Source organism: Aethalodelphis obliquidens, unplaced genomic scaffold, assembly GCF_003676395.1.
Source record: "Aethalodelphis obliquidens isolate GAN/ISIS:26980383/991018 unplaced genomic scaffold, ASM367639v1 scaffold8, whole genome shotgun sequence".
Classification (NCBI taxonomy): Eukaryota; Metazoa; Chordata; class Mammalia; order Artiodactyla; family Delphinidae; genus Aethalodelphis; species Aethalodelphis obliquidens.
The window spans coordinates 3,796,938-3,812,421 of record NW_020837952.1 but is presented as its reverse complement, the minus strand read 5'-3'; the positions used below and the strand labels follow the sequence as shown (position 1 = coordinate 3,812,421).

Genomic DNA, 15,484 nt, shown 5'->3' with positions numbered 1-15,484 from the left:
CTCTTCACCACCAGGGACCTTGTCCTGGGTTCCTTGGCCTCTGCTGACAGGGCCTCAGTTTGGAAGCCGCAGGAGCCAGGCTGGGGGTGCTAGTGGACACGTGGACTTAGGGCAGCCCACTAGACTTCTTTCCTTGCTGGTGGCCTGAAAGGCTGTCAGGAGCTGTTAGAGGGAGAGAGAGATGGCTCGGCCTAGGACTCTAGTGGCCCTGGAGATGGTCAGGGATGGAGGGGTGGGTCTTCTCCAAGGTGGAGAGGCTCCCTCTGCTGGAAACTGTTGTCTGACCCATGGACAAGGCGTTACCACCTGCCAGTCCAGATCTACCCCAAGCCAGCGAGCCTGGAGGGAGAGCCGCAGAGGGATCGTTCTCTGGCCCTGACGGTGCCATGGTCACCCCTGCACCCTTGTGAAACTCAAACTGGTTGGAAGTGGGAGGGAGAGGTTCCGAGAACCAGGGAGCCTAGGCTGTGGGCGGAGTCCGGGCGTGCTGCCACGGAACGGACACGGGCTTCAGAGTCCGAAAGACTTGAACTCCAAGTACCACTTAGCCACTTACCAGCTGGTGACCTTGGGCAAGTACCTTAACCTCATAGCCTCAGTTTCCTCAGCTGTAAACGAGGAAGGTCGTGAGGATTACATAGGATAATGATGACATTAAGGCCAGGCACAGTGCGGAGTGCTGCATTCATTAGCTCAATTAATTCCCACAAAGCCCTTTGGTGACACTCCACTCTACATATAAGAGCCTTGAGGCTCAGAAAGGTCCAGTAACTCGCCCAAGGTCCCAGGCCAACTCTCAGGCTGAAGCATGTAACTTCCATGCTGTTCGAAGCCTGGAGATGGAGTTTCTTTACCTGGCTGCAATGCCCAGGGCCAGGGCTGGCTTCACGTGCTCTGATTTCAGCAGTGGGTGGGGAGGAAGGAACTCTAGCTCCATCCCAGAGGTTCGGAAGCAACTCGGTCAAACTCGGTTCCCCAGGGCCCTTCCAGAGCTCCTCACCTCTCGACAGCACTTAACGGTTTACAGAGCCTTTTTACCCACATTAGTTAGTGGGTCTTTCCAATAACCCTGTTTGCCCCCAGTTAACAGATGAGAAAGGAGGCAAGGGAAACTTAAGTGTCTTATTCAGGATCACACAGGTAGAAAATGGCAAAGTTAACCTTGAACCCATTCTGGTTCACCACAGTTGCCTTCAGAACCCTCTGGGGGAAACCACACACTATCTAACCCTAATATCATTGTCACCTCAGTGTGTGTGTGTGTGTGTGTGTGTGTGTGTGTGTATGTTTTCCTCTATTCAAAGAACAGATGTGTTTTACTTATTTATTTTTAACTGAGGTATAGTTGATTACAATATTATATAAATTTCAGTTGTAGGACATAGTAATCCACAATTTTAAATGTTATATCCCATTTACAGTTATTATAAAGTACTGGCTATATTCCCTGTGTTGTACAATATATCCTTGTAGCTTATTTATTTTTTTTGTTTTGTTTTGTTTTTGTTTTTGTTTTGCGGTACGTGGGCCTCTCACTGCTGTGGCCTCTCCCGTTGCGGAGCACAGGCTCCGGACGCGCAGGCTCAGCGGCCATGGCTCACGGGCCCAGCCGCTCCGCGGCATGTGGGATCCTCCCGGACCGGGGCACGAACCCGTGTCCCCTGCATCGGCAGGCGGACTCCCAACCACTGCGCCACCAGGGAAGCCCTTATTTATTTTATACATGGTAGTATGTACCTCTTAATCCCCTAACCCTATCTTGCTCCTCCGCCTTCCCTCTCCCCACAGGTAGCCACTAGTTTTTTCTCTATATCTGTGAGTCTGTTTCTTTTTTGTTATATTCACTAGTTTGTTTTACTTTTTAAGATTCCACAAGTAAGTGATATCATGCAGTGTTTGTCTTTCTCCGTCTGATTTATCTCACTTAGCATAATGCCCTCCAAGTCCGTCCATGTTGTTGCAAATGGCAAAATTTTATTTTTATGGCTGAGTAGTATTCCATTGTGTGTGTGTATATGTATATATATATAACACATCTTCTTTATGCATTCATCTTTTGATGGACACAAGAGCAGATTTATTTTCAAGTCTTTCAAAATTTGGTAATACTTGACTAAAAAGTTGAAACATTCTGTACAGAATTCCAAATAATTTATGTAGGTACTCCACCCCCAAGGAGACGAAGTATAACTCCCCACTCCTTAAGTGTGGGCTTCATATAATGACTTCCTTCTGAAGAGTGCAATATAGAAAGGGGGTAAAAAGAGGAACATAACAGTGGAGAAACCTGACAAACACCACCTCAGCCAGGTGATCAAGTCATGTGCGTAGGAGGTACCCTGAATATGATGTGAGGAGAATGGTACATCTTCCTCCCCAAAACCCATAACCCTCATCTCTTCAGAAAAACATCAGACAAATCCCACCTGAGGGACAGTCTACAAAATATCTGACCAACCCTCCTCAAAACTGTCTAGGTCATCAGAAACAAGGAAAACCTGAGAAAACTGTCACATTCGAGAGGAATCTATGGAAACATAATGACTAAATGTAATGTGGTGTCCTGAAAGGAATTCTAGACAGAAAAAGGATATTAGGAAAAAACTAAGGAAACCTGAATTAAGAATGGATTTTATTAATAGTAATGTATTAACATTCGTTCATTAATTGTAACAAATGTACTACACTCATGTTAATAAAAGAGGACACTGGGTATGGGGTACATGCAAACTCTCTGCATGACCTTCACAACTTTTCTGTAAATCTACGACTGTTTGAAAAAATTCAGTTTATTTTTTAAAAAGGCCTAAAGTTTCAAGAAGATACTTAGTGAAAAGTCTCCCTCCCACCCTTCATCAGCTGCTCAGTGTTCTTCCCTAAAATACTGTCATGTCTCTTTCCAGAAAGGGGCTGTGAGGCAGCATGGCTTGGTGTTAAGAGTCTGGCCCCTACAACTGGAATGGCTGGCTCTCAATCTTGATCTCTGTCCGTTTCTAGCTGTGTGAACCTGGGCAATTCCTAACCCTCTCTGTACCCTGTGTCCTCAAAGATAAAATCCTCATAGGATTATTGGGAGTTAAATGTATTAATGAATATAGTAAGCACCTTACAAGTGGTTGCTTTCATTATCACAAATAAGCAAGCAAACATATCTATGCAACAAATATGTTAAGAAAAAATACCCAAAACTTGTAAATAAGGCACACCAAAAAATCACTGAGTGCCCTTTCAAAGATATTTTAGATCATTGGCTAATAACCCCACCTATGGGTCATTCAGGGGAAGTAACTAAGTTTGCTATACGATTTACTATTGATTAGTGAGCAGACTGTAAAGTTAAGAGGTTAACTTGTAGAAGATTGATAAATAGCAAATTATTTTTGTGTGGTAAGAAAAAAAAACAGTTATGGTTTTATTGCCAGGTAGGAATTGATATTTTTGTATCTATCTTTGCAATCTTATTCAAGCATTCTTTTTTCCCCTGAATGTCTATAATAGTTTTCATTTCTTCCTTTGATCCATCCGGCTGGTTTGCTCATTAAGTAGTTAATAAATCTTGGTACTCACTACATATCTGTATTAGTCGAGTTTATCTTGGTGCAGATTGTACTTTGACAGATAGTAGCATGCCATACACACTGTTCCACCCCTTGTTTGGGGGTTTTTTTCACTTAATACATCTTGAAGATAGTTTCACATGAGAACATAAAGAGCTTCCTTACTCTTGTTTTGCCACTGTATAGAATACATCATACGGGTGTGCAGTATTTACACTCAGAATCAATTTAGCCAGTCCCCTTTTGATGGACACCTAGGCTGTTTCCACCCTTTTACTGTTGCAAACAATGCTGTATGAATAACCTTGTACACAGGCTGAGAGTACAGTCACTTAGACAGAGGTGGATGGGAAGGCAGAAGGGGCTCTAAAGGGCAAAGGAGCCTCAGGGAGGGGCCTGATTACCTAGTCCCAGCCCGGCCTATCCCTTCGTCCCCTGGCTCTGTGCCAGCCTGGCCTCCTCCTGCCTCCTCCTCTCCATCCTGAGCTCCTGGTATCTCCAGACAGGAAGGGACAGCCTTCGATTCCCTGCAGACCTGGGCTCTGGCTTCCACTGAATGCCAGATGAGGGTGCCTTGGAGAGGAGGATCTTAGGGGCTTGGGGCCTGGGGCTGGTACTATCTCTGGGCTGGAGCCACTGATAGCACATGCTCAGTACACCCTGAGGGCTCTGGTAGGGGATGAAGACCCGGGGGCCAGGGACTTCCTGGGGGAGTTGGGGTACTGGGGGAGGGGGTGGGGCAGTGCCTAGCAGCTCTGGCACAGACTTGCTTCGAGTGCCCAGTGCAGGTGGGTGGTCAGGGCACAGGGTGTGGCAGGCAGTGGTGAGGAAAGGACTCGCCAGGCTGGTCGTGACGGTCACAAGGTGGTCCAGGACACCCCCCTCCTGAGGAGACTGCGCGAAGGGGAGGCTCAAGGTGGCCTGAAGTCGTTCTAGGAAAGACGGGGCGGCCTGAGCCTGGGCCTGTGCCACAAGCCCGGGCAAGGCTGGCCACTCAGGCTGGTAATGATGGCTGAGCTGCTCCACTTGGGGCCGCCGCAGCAGCTGCTGGATCCTTTGCACCGTGTCGAAGCTGTCGGTCAGAAATGCCCACTCCAGGGCTGTCTTGCCCCTGACAGGATCCACTGCAGTCAGGTCGGCACCTGGGGACAGGTACGGGGTGACATGGGGTAGGACAGGGATTGGTGACTTGCAGAAGGGCAGATTCTTTAGCAGCAGGACTGATTGGGGTTACATGCAAAGCCACAGAGTCCCATCCTGTTGCAGCTGGAAGCTGGGGCCCCTCTGTGGCTACAGCCCAGAGACAGTACCAGTCCCAGATCCCAACTTCCGGTTTAGGACCGATAGAGAAATTGGGGTCCAGCGAGGGGAAAAGACTTCACAGAGACCTACTGTGTGTGTGTCGGGGGGGTATCTCCAAAGCTGGAGAAGAAGAGACCTCCTGAGCCAAGGCACTGACCAGAGGGCTGGTGTGACGTTTGCCCAGGATGGGTGGGGAGCGAGATGTACCCTCTGGAGCAGGTGGAGCGGGGATTCTCATGGTTCCCACTCCTGGTTCTTCTCTGCACCACCACACACCCCTAATCCTGGGCGCCAGGGGAGTGGCAGTCACTCTGAGACAAAGGAGGGGGTGTAGAGCTTCCTCCCTTCTCACCCCAAACCCAGTGTGACGGGATGGGAAAGGGAAAAGCTGGAGGCTGGGGTCCCCCAGAGTGAACAACAGAGGGCAGCCCCACCTCAGGGAGTAATGAGGGCCTGAGACTCCACAGACAGTGTGGACTTCACCCCAGAACAACTCTACACGGCCACACGTCTCAACTACCCATCACTGCATTCCTGGAACCCTGGCTCGTCAGAGCTGGAGATCAGCCCAGAGAAAGCCATCACTCTCATCTTACACTGGTGAGGCCCAGAGAGGGAAGCTGTTTGCCCACGGTCACTCAGCTGGGGGCAGAGCCGGAATGAGAACTTAGGAATCTGGTTCCAGTTACCAGCCTTCTTTATATTAGGTTCTCCAGCTGGTCTAGGTTACCCTCCCAAGCTTTCTTTTCTGGGACCGCCATTCGCAATGCAAATAGAGCTATCAATAGCTGGACTTTGTTGCTTGTGAGAAGCCCCAGCACACTCCCCTCCTCCAGGAAGTCAGCCTGGATTGATCTTCCATCTCCACCTCTCTCCTCATTGCAACTATGACAGCTGATTTAGTGTCTGGTGGGGAGGCGTGGGGGAGGGACTGGAGACCACACATCCTGGTTCAGGCCCCATGCACCTGCCATGAGGAGGGCAGCCACGCATTCGGAGCGGTCCCGCATGGCGGCCTTTATCAGCGCAGTTAGCCCCCGCTGGTCCCGGCGCTCCAGGTCAAGGCCAGCATAGTAGTTGATCAGGAGACTCACCAGAGGCACATGGCCTGCAGGGCACCAAGGGCAGAGCTTAGCTACCCAAGAAAGGGATGACAAAGCCTCAAACACCCTCCCCCCAACAAGGCAGCATCTGGGGTGGGAGAACGTCGGTGCAAAGAGTGTGGGACTGTGGCCGGGTCTGGGGTGGGGGGGTGATGGGGTTTGGTAAAGGGTGGGGTTAGCAGCCTCTCACCTGCTTGGGCAGCCAGCATGAGGGCTGTGTCTCCTTCTTTGTCCTGCTGGTTCACATCCAGGAAAGGACAGCGGCTGAGCAGGGCCACAACACTTTGGAAGCCGTGGTAGCATGCGACCATGAGGCCTGTCTGGGGGAGGGACAGCTCAGCCCCGGTGCTTTCCTCCATGAGCTCGCTGGGGGTGCCCTGTGCCTTCTACCCCACAACTGTCCCAGAGATGCTCCAGCCCCTGTGAAGACCCACTCTCACCCACTCCCTTCCTCCTGAGGACCCAGGCTGTGGCTGTTGACCCTGAGACTCTCTAAGGACGAGTGTGGCGTGGTGAGGACACAGAGCGCCCCCTGCTGGCCTGTGAAGCACCCAGGGTAGCTCACCCTCCCATTGCTGTCCACCTGGGTGGCCTCCTCTGGGGAGACCCCATCATCCAGCATGGCCTGGAGCTGGGCAGTGTCATTGTGGAAACAGGCCCAGTACAGGGCGCCCAGCACGCAGCTTGGGGTAAAGGTCTCGTGGTCGGGGCAGGACAGGGTCTCAGCGACGTCCAGCCCTCCCTTCTGCAGTGTCGGTTCCTCCTCTTCCATCCTGGGGGCAAGAAGGTGAGTCTCCCCTCCTCACGCAGTTGGCATCTATAACACAGAATGAAGGGAACAGTCTCCCTGGATTCCGGGAGGGGTCCCAGCAGCTGGCCCTGGGGAGAGCTTTTGCCCGCTGGAGTCTCCCGTCGCATCCACCTTGGAGAGAGGACAAGCCCCTGGCAGGGAGGCCGAAGGGCAAGAGCCCTAAGAGGGCCGAAGTCGTTCACTGCAAGTGAGGGTCCTAGCGAGAGTCAAGGAAGAGAGGCGGTCTTCTCTTTCCCATGGGACCTTACCTGGGGTTTGGAGGGTCCCTAGGAGGCAGTCATTGCTGGGGCCCAGCCTGGAGCCCACAGCATCCCCCCAGACTCCTGGGAGCACACACACCGGGTCTCTGGAGTGTCTCGAGGTGGACTAACAGCCCCAGGAAGCAACGCAGGTAACAGATGGCGCGACTTAACAGAAAAAGCTGCCTCAGACACCTCGGGGCTGAGCCGGATCAAGCCGGGCTTGTTAGGGATCGGGGGGCGGGCGGGGACGCTGCTCTCCTCTCCAAGCCGACCAACACGCGCCCCAAGAGCCTGGCCGGGGTGGGCGGGGCCGGAGTCAGGGCGGCTCCTCCCCCGCGGAGGCGGCTCTGAGAGTAAGACCCGCCTCTCTGCCGACGCGCTCACCTTCGGCCTTCTGGGGAGACTAGCTGCCATAGAACCAGACCCTTCGACCATGGAAGCGTTGCCAGGTTTCGGAACTCGGCCCCCAAAGCTGAAGTCCCTTCCTCCTTGGTGGAGCAGGGCTTAGTGAGGGGGTGGTGGTGGGGTGGGAGAGAGTGCAGGTGAAGACATCTCACTAAATAGGGACTGGGACGGAGGTGGGGTGCCAGGGGTCACCTGAATCTATTTTTTGAGGTTCTGGGAAAATTAAAGTATAAAGAATTGCTTAATTAGGGGTACAAAAATCAAGATATATTAAGTTTAATGGATTAATCTGGTGTGGTAAATTAAATATGAAATATTTAAATTGTGTTAATACTTAAATAAATCATTTAAATTAAACCATTTATTTACAATTATTTATTAAATTAATAAATTATTATTAAAGTATTCTTTAAGTTAAATTACTATTAAATATCAAACTTAATGAATTGGGTTTGGACCTCAGGTGTAGAAAATGGAGCCAATCATATTGCTCTACTTATATCACTCCCACTATCAGACTGTACAAGATCTCTCTCTTGTTTTATTTTACTTCATTTGGTTTATCTCTTTCATCCCTGATCCCCACAGCCCATCCTCCTCCTTTCCTTTACCAATTGACACATATATCCTTGAAAATGTACACTTCATTGAAAAAGGTAGTGTTGATTTGTGTCCGTCTTAAGTAACACCTTAGATTGTGCTACAGAGCTCATCGTGTTTGTTCCTTTTACTCAGCGTTATGTTTTGGGGATCTGGCCTTGTTGCGTTCTGTGCAGTGCGCCAGTCATGAGTGCCTTTGGTTGTAAGTAACCAAAAGCTGACCTCAGTGGTGTTGGTGGCTGCCACATTCTGGCAGTTCAACATCCATCCAAAACTACAGAAGCTGGAAAGCTAAAATGACACCTCCCAGGTTCTTGTGAGCTAGGAATCTGTGGTTTAGTTCCTGCTCTTGCGTGAGGCATAAGTCTGGAATAGAACTAAGTAGCATGGGGCATCCGTTTTGCTGTCACAGGTCATGACAGATGCAGGAGGGTCCTGGTGAGCAGCTTCCTGATTCATCAGCTTCCTGTAGTAGTGACTGTTGTTTTCCCCATCATAGACAGAGGTCACATGCCTCCCAAAGCTGGGAGTTGTTCCAGGACCTAGAGCCTGCTTCTCCATTTAAACTAGCCAGATTTATTTCTGTTGTCTGCAATTGAACCCTAACTGACACATGTGGCTTAAACAAATAGAGGTTTATTCTTCATACAGGACAAAAAGTTCAGGCATAAGAAGCTGTTGGTGTTGACTCTATGCTGTCAGGGCCTTCTCTAGGAGTCTCTTGACTTTTCCTCATGGTCACAAGATGACTGCTGTACCTGTAGCCATCACAGTAAAATGTGGTGAGTGCACACTATGGACTCTAGGCAGCAGTTAGAAGAAATCTACCAGGTTATGTGTCAGAAATCACTGATGAGATGATAGAATCCCTATCCATAACTTCCCTTCTCTCTAGTCACCCTTTATTATAGTTTGGTGTGACCAGGTGACACAATTTTGGCCAATGAAATGCAAGCAGCAGTCTGATGGGTGAGGCTCCGGAAAACAATCTTTGCTCTCTTGATAAAATATGTGAGGTGTACCTTTTAACCTCTTTCTTTCTTCCCTCTTATTCCTGCTGAATAGAATTCCATAGTGTGCACCCAGCACATTTTACTTATCTACTCTTCCAGTGATGAACACCCGTGTTGCCTCCAACTTCATGCCATTGCAAGGAATGCTGCAGTGAGCATCCTTGTACATATCTAGGTGTAGACCTGAAAGAGAGCATCTCTGAGACTGCTAGGTCCTAGGGAACATACATACTTATTGACCAGGTACTGTCTGATTGCTCCCTATTTTGCAGTGCACCCACCAACAGTGCATAAAAGTCTCCCAAATCATTACAAACCCTCGTACTTATTCGGCCTTCTAATGTTTGTCAATCTGATGGTACAGAACTATAAGGGGCTATTGCTATCTTACATTGGATTTTTCTGGTTATCAACAAGGTGAGCATCTCTCCACATACCTGATAGTCATTCTTGTTTCCCCTCCTGTGAATCACCTGTTCATAGCCTGGGTCCAATGTTCTATTAGAATTTCCTGTCTTTTTCTTATTGAGTTTTCAGGAATTCCTTTTAATATTCTAGATAATACACCCATTGTCAGATGGGTTTTAAAGGTGGCAACTGTAGCATAAACCTTTCTGTTAGCTTTATCTGTGGTGAACTTCATCGAAAGAAATCCTGAATTTTGATGTGGTTAAATTCATAAAAAATCTCCTTATACTTTGTGCTTTTGGGCCTTGCTTAAGAAGAATTTCCCACTCCAAGATCACAAGGATCTTCATCTCTCATTACTCTTGCAGTTTTATTTTTAATATTTAGTTTTTAATCCATCTGGAATTTACTTTTATATATGGTGTGAGGAAGAGAGCTGTTATGAACTGAATTGTGTCCCCCTACAATTCATATGTGGAAGGCTTAACCCCCAATGTGGCTGTATTTGGAGACAGTGATATTATGGAGGTACTTAAGACTAAGGGAGTTCATAGGGGGCCCTAATCCAATAGGACTGCTGTCCTTTTAGAAAAGGGAGAGACACCAGAGCACGCTGTCTTTCTCTTTTTCTCTCCTCCCTTCCCCCACCCCTGTGTGAGCACAGTGGAAAGACCATGTGAGGATACAGTGAGAAGAGGCCATCGACAAGCCAAGGAGAGAGCTCTCACCAGAAACCAACCCTGCTGGCATCTTGATCTTGGACTTCCAGCCTCCAGAACAGTGAGAAAATAGATTTCTATGGTTTAAGCTTCCCAGTCTGTGGTATTTTGTTATGGCAGCTCAAACAGACTAATACAAGATCCAGTCTTTTCTCCAACTAGTGAAGTAACCCCATCTATTAAACAATTCTCTTTCCCCTGATTTGTAGCATCATCTTTATCATATATAAACTTCAAATGTTCTTTAATGTTTTATGTTGTGTTTGAGTTCTTATATCATTTTACTAGACTGTTCCAGTGCTGATGCAACACTGACTTTATTACTCCAGCTTTGTAGTATGCCTGACTACCTGATAGGGTGAGTTCTCCATATTTCATCTTCTTTTTCAAAATTGATTTTTATTCTTTTTATTCTTTTTATTCTTTCATATAAAATTGCAGGACTTCCCTGGTGGCGCAGTGGTCAAGAATCTGCCTGCCAACGCAGGGGACACGGGTTCAAGCCCTGGTCTGGGAAGATCCCACATGCCGCGGAGCAACTAAGCCCATGTGCCACAACTACCGAGCCCGCGAGCCACAACTACTGAGCCCGCGTGCCACAACTGCTGAAGCCTGCACGCCTAGAGCTGGTGCTCCGCAACAAGAGAAGCCACCGCAATGAGAAGCCTGTGCACCGCCACAAAGAATAGCCCCTGCTCGCCACAACTAGAGAAAGCCCGCGCGCAGCAACGAAGACCCAACACGGCCAAAAAAAAGAAAAATTGCAAATAAGTTTGTTGAACTCTTTAGAAAAAATTTGCTGGCATTTTGATAGGAATTGCATTGAATTTATAGATTAATTTGGAGAAAGTTGACTGCCTCACAATGTTAAATTTTCTCCTCCACAAACACGGTATATATCCATTTTCCAGGTTTTCCTTTATGTTCTTCAATAGTGTTAAATTTTCTCCAGCAAGGTCTTATACATTCATTGTTAGGTTGATTCCTAGATTCTTTATAGTTTTTCTTGCTATTGTAATGAAAGTCTCATATTTTTGTTTTTGTTTTGCTTTTTGTTGACGTAGAGTTAATTTTTTCTTTCTCTTTCTTAGACCTCATATATGCTGGATCAGATTAATCGCAATCCCCCGTTCTCATTATTGGTGCCTGTATAGTCTGCTTTTATTTAGCTTATTAATTAGTTAATTATTTTTAACACGGCAATAAATACCCGTAATACCACCTCCAAATGAAAACTTGAACTTGACAATACACTACGTGATTTTCCCAATGTATCCCCTGCCTCTCCCCACCCAAGGCAGCTCTAATCCTGAATTTCATGCCCTTTGTTTTGTTCCTTTATATATTGTTTTATTGCATCTTTAGGTATTCCTTCAAAGCATATATATTATGTATATTACACATATATAATTCTAGTATTTTAGCTTAAAGGACGTAAATGCTGTACGTAGCCTTCTGCTGTCTACTTTTATCACTGAATAACATTGCTAAGGTTCGCTCATATTGTCGTGTGGTGCTACAGTCCGGTCATCTTTGTTGCTATGTGTATATTCACTCCATTGTGTGAATATACCACAGTTATCACGCTGCTTTATTGATGGATATTTGGGGGGTTTCCAAGTTTCTGCCACTATAAATTGTGCAGCTATGAACACTCTTCTTTTTTTCTTTTTCTGATCCAGCATGGAGGTATGCAAGATCTTAGTTACCTGACTAGGGATCGAACCCGCGCCCCCCTGTAGTGGAAACGCGGAGTCTTAACCACTGGACCGCCAGGGAAGTCCCAAACGCTCTTCTTTTTTTAATGAGAAATTTCCATTTTAATATAAAAGTGGTCCTGTGCCTGATAACTTCAGTTAGGGACTCACACAGAACAGATTGGGTACTAGCATTTAGTAAAATTCAGTTGAAGATTACAGTGCATTTTAAATATAAAAATAAGAGTTTTCGTTTAAAAAGAGTACATAGCCCTAGATACAATGGAAAAGTATAAAGCAGGGCTACATCTAGTTATGGGTCCATAAGCCACAGGATTCTCAAACCTCACAGGATATTTGATACTGAATTTTCTTAAACTTTTAAATAATGCAATTGATCTTCTCAGGCAAGATGCATTTGAAAGGAGGCCTGGTGAGTAGTAACATGTGGAGGCTCTTCTGAAGTGACGGGATCCTCCTGGCTCTGGCACAGAGGCCCATGGGAGTACCTGGCGGAGAGGACAAACCGGGCTGCTATTTGAGCAGGTGGGCACCCACCTCCATCCATGAGAGGTTTACATTTGCTGGCACACGAGGGTTCCAAACCACAGTTGGAATCTTCCTTTTTCAACTTGCATCTTCTAACAATTCTCTGTATGGTTAAAATGTCCAGATTCCCCCGCAGTGCATCTGGAGCAAGGCTGAGCCAAGGAATCCCCACACTTGGTCTCCCCTGGCCACTGTGTGTCCTTCGTGCTCCTCCCGGCTCCAGGATTCCAGGGTGCTCGCCTTCACCTGGGGGCAGCCCTGCTCCTGTGCAGCTGCCTCCAATCTCCTGCAGGCCATTTTCCAGTTCCCCGGAATCTGCAGCTCCTCTGGCCTCTGCCGTCGCCACCGGACCGGGGCCAGAGTGTCCACGCTGCCCCAGGCCTGAATCTGCCCAGCCTCTCATCAAATGCTCTTGCATGATTGTGTATGCAAGAGTATTCTAGGAGTGGAATTGCTGAGTCAAAAATCATTTAATTATACAATTTTAGGAGATGATGCAAACTTGTTTTCCAAATCGTTTGTACCATTTATAACCGAACCCAGTAAATGTAAAAGACCCTGTGAGGCTTCTTCCACTCTTGTGTTGTCAGGCTTCTAATTTTTGCCAGTTAGAAGGATGTGAAGTGGTATCTCATTATGGTCTTGATTTGCATTTCCCTAATAACTAATATTGTTGCACATCTCTTCATGTGCTTGTGGACTGTATGTAATAGAATTCTCTCGCTGGACGCAGGCTACCCAACTAGAGAGTACATTTTCTAGCCATCCTTGCATTGAGTATGACTATGTGATTAAGCTCTGGCCTAAATTGACTCTTTGTAAGTGCAGATGGTATGCTCAGTTTCTAGAAGTATCTTTAATGCGATGGGAGTGTGTTCTCGTCTTCACCATCTTGCCTTCTGGCTGCAGATGTTATAGCTGGCGCTAAAGCAATCATCTAGGGCCATGAGGCAGAAGCCGTATGTTAAAGATGAAGGAACTACAGAGAAGGCACCTGGTTTATTTGTCTACACCTGGGCCCAAATCACACTGTCCTAATTACTGAAGCTTTAAAATGAATCACGGTGTCTGCCCAAGCAAGTATTCCTACTTTCTTTTTCTCCTTTAACGATGTCTTGACTACTCTTGGTCCTTTGAACTATTGGTATTTTGAATGTTTGTCCAATGTGACAGACTGAAGACGGCCACAAATCCTTTGACACTTCTCCTGGGAGGTGTTCTATTTACCTTTCCCTTGAACCTGGCTGGTCTTAGGGGCTCATGGCAGAAGTGATGCTGTGTGACATCTGAAGCTGGATCACCAGAAACCTTTCAGCTTCCCCTTTGGAAGTCACTCTCCAGACACTCTCTCAAGTTATTCCCTCTCAGGATGCAGCCACCATGCTATGAGAAGTCCAGCTTGTAGGTGCTATAGTTGACAGCCCCAGCTGAGTTTCCAGCCTCCAGCCGGCATCAACAGCATCATGGGAGTGAGCCACCTTAGGCATCCAGCCTAGTTGAGCCTTCAGGTGACTCCAGCTTTGCAATGAACACCTGTCTGCGACCATATAAGAGACTCTTCTATTTAATCTGTAGATCAATCTAAAGAAAACGGATACCTCTGTAATATTGAATCTTCTAATGCTTAAACGTGGTCTATCTTCTGTTTATTGAGATTTCTTTAATGTCTTCAATATTTTATAGTTTTCTCCCTAAAGGTCTGTGCTAGAGACTTATTGTGCCCACCCGTATTCAATTCTTCTATCTCTTCCAGACATATGGAGGATTATACTTCCCCAGCTCTCTTGCAACTAAGCGAAGTTGTGTGGTTAATTTGTCTAATAGGTTGTGAGTGGCATCGACAATGTCCCTTTTGAGCCTGTGCATTCACTTGCTAACGTAAGACCCTCCAGCAGCTTCTTTCCTGCCTCGGTGATGGCAGAGGATGCCTCGTGGCAAGATGGTGGAGCCACAGGATCAAAGCAACCTGAATTACCAAATTGCTACCTGGATAATCATCCAGACACATGGCAGATTTTGAGTGAAAGAGTGAGAAGTCAACTTTTTGTGTGTGTTGAAGTACTCATATGTGGTTGACTAATAGAACATTTTATATTGTACATGTTTTGATAGATTTTTTCCTACATACATTCTGATGGTAGGTAAATAGTATCCTTTTATTAATTTTATTAATATTTTCTAACTGCTTATTCCTATATTCTATATTTCTATATATTATTTTTACATTCTATTTTATGTTTTATTCGAATAGAATATATTTTGCATAATAATTTTATATGCAACAAGCTTTCTAAACTTTATTGATTTTAATAATTTATCTATAAATGCTTTTGGATTTTTGCACCTATATTCATGGATGAAATTGGCCTCTAATTCTCACTTTTTATCACCCTTGTCAGGTTTTGATATCATAAAATAATAATTCATAAAATAGGCTCATATAGTAAGTTGAGAAGTATTCTCTCATTCTCTCTTTTCTGGAAGAGTCTGTGAGGGGATCATGATTATTTGTTCCTTAATATTTGTTACTCTTCCCAGTGAAATCAACCAGGCTGTAGTTTTCTTTTTTCTTTTTAAAAAATTTTTTTTGCGGTATGCGGGCCTCTCACTGTTGTGGCCTCTCCTGCTGCGGAGCATAGGCTCCGGACACGCAGGCTCAGCGGCCATGGCTCATGCGCCCAGCCGCTCCGTGGCATGTGGGATCTTCCCGGACTGGGGCACGAACCCGTGTCCCCTGCATCGGCAGGTGGACTCTCAACCACTGCACCACCAGGGAAGCCCTGGACTCCTAGCTTTTTACAGAAATCGTCTATGAAATTCCTCACCTTGATTCTGTCAGATATAAAGGCTATGGAAATTGAAGCTCAAGTTTGCCTAATTCAACAGCTGTCCTCAAGCTAAAGTATATTCTTTGCTCTGTTTCCCTGAGTTTCTGCCTTCCCTTAGATTAACCTAATAAATTCTTGCTATCTGGCCAACTCTTCAATGCTTTTTAAATAATTTGTATTTTAACTTGCATTTTTACTGTTTTACTCCGAAAGATTAGTCCAGAGTCCAGCCAGTCATATTATTGGAAAT

General features: G+C 46.4%; 1 protein-coding gene and 1 pseudogene across 1 annotated transcript; both read right to left on the bottom strand.

Moving 5' to 3' along the window:
* Window positions 1–3,944: 3,944 nt before the first annotated feature.
* On the bottom strand, window positions 3,945–6,278 carry ANKRD33 (ankyrin repeat domain 33). The gene is made up of 4 exons (XM_027108230.1): window positions 6,153–6,278; window positions 5,827–5,967; window positions 4,304–4,699; window positions 3,945–4,109 (listed from the first exon to the last, which is right to left on the bottom strand). Exons 1-4 carry the CDS (start codon window positions 6,271–6,273, stop codon window positions 3,958–3,960), a joined length of 810 nt encoding a protein of 269 aa, XP_026964031.1. The 5' UTR covers window positions 6,274–6,278; the 3' UTR covers window positions 3,945–3,957.
* Window positions 6,279–12,498: 6,220 nt separating this feature from the next.
* LOC113621247 (uncharacterized protein C10orf143-like) lies at window positions 12,499–13,353 on the bottom strand (annotated as a pseudogene).
* Window positions 13,354–15,484: the final 2,131 nt, after the last annotated feature.

Excerpts from the sequence above, each read along its gene's own strand:
- ANKRD33 (XM_027108230.1), bottom strand. The coding sequence starts at position 6,273 with ATGGTCGCATGCTACCACGGCTTCCAAAGTGTTGTGGCCCTGCTCAGC. Across the intron at positions 5,968-6,152 it reads CATGCTGGCTGCCCAAGCAG|GCCATGTGCCTCTGGTGAGT; the intron begins GTGAGAGGCTGC and ends GGTGCCCTGCAG. Across the intron at positions 4,110-4,303 it reads GTCTGTGCCAGAGCTGCTAG|TGGAAGCCAGAGCCCAGGTC; the intron begins GCACTGCCCCAC and ends TCTGGCATTCAG.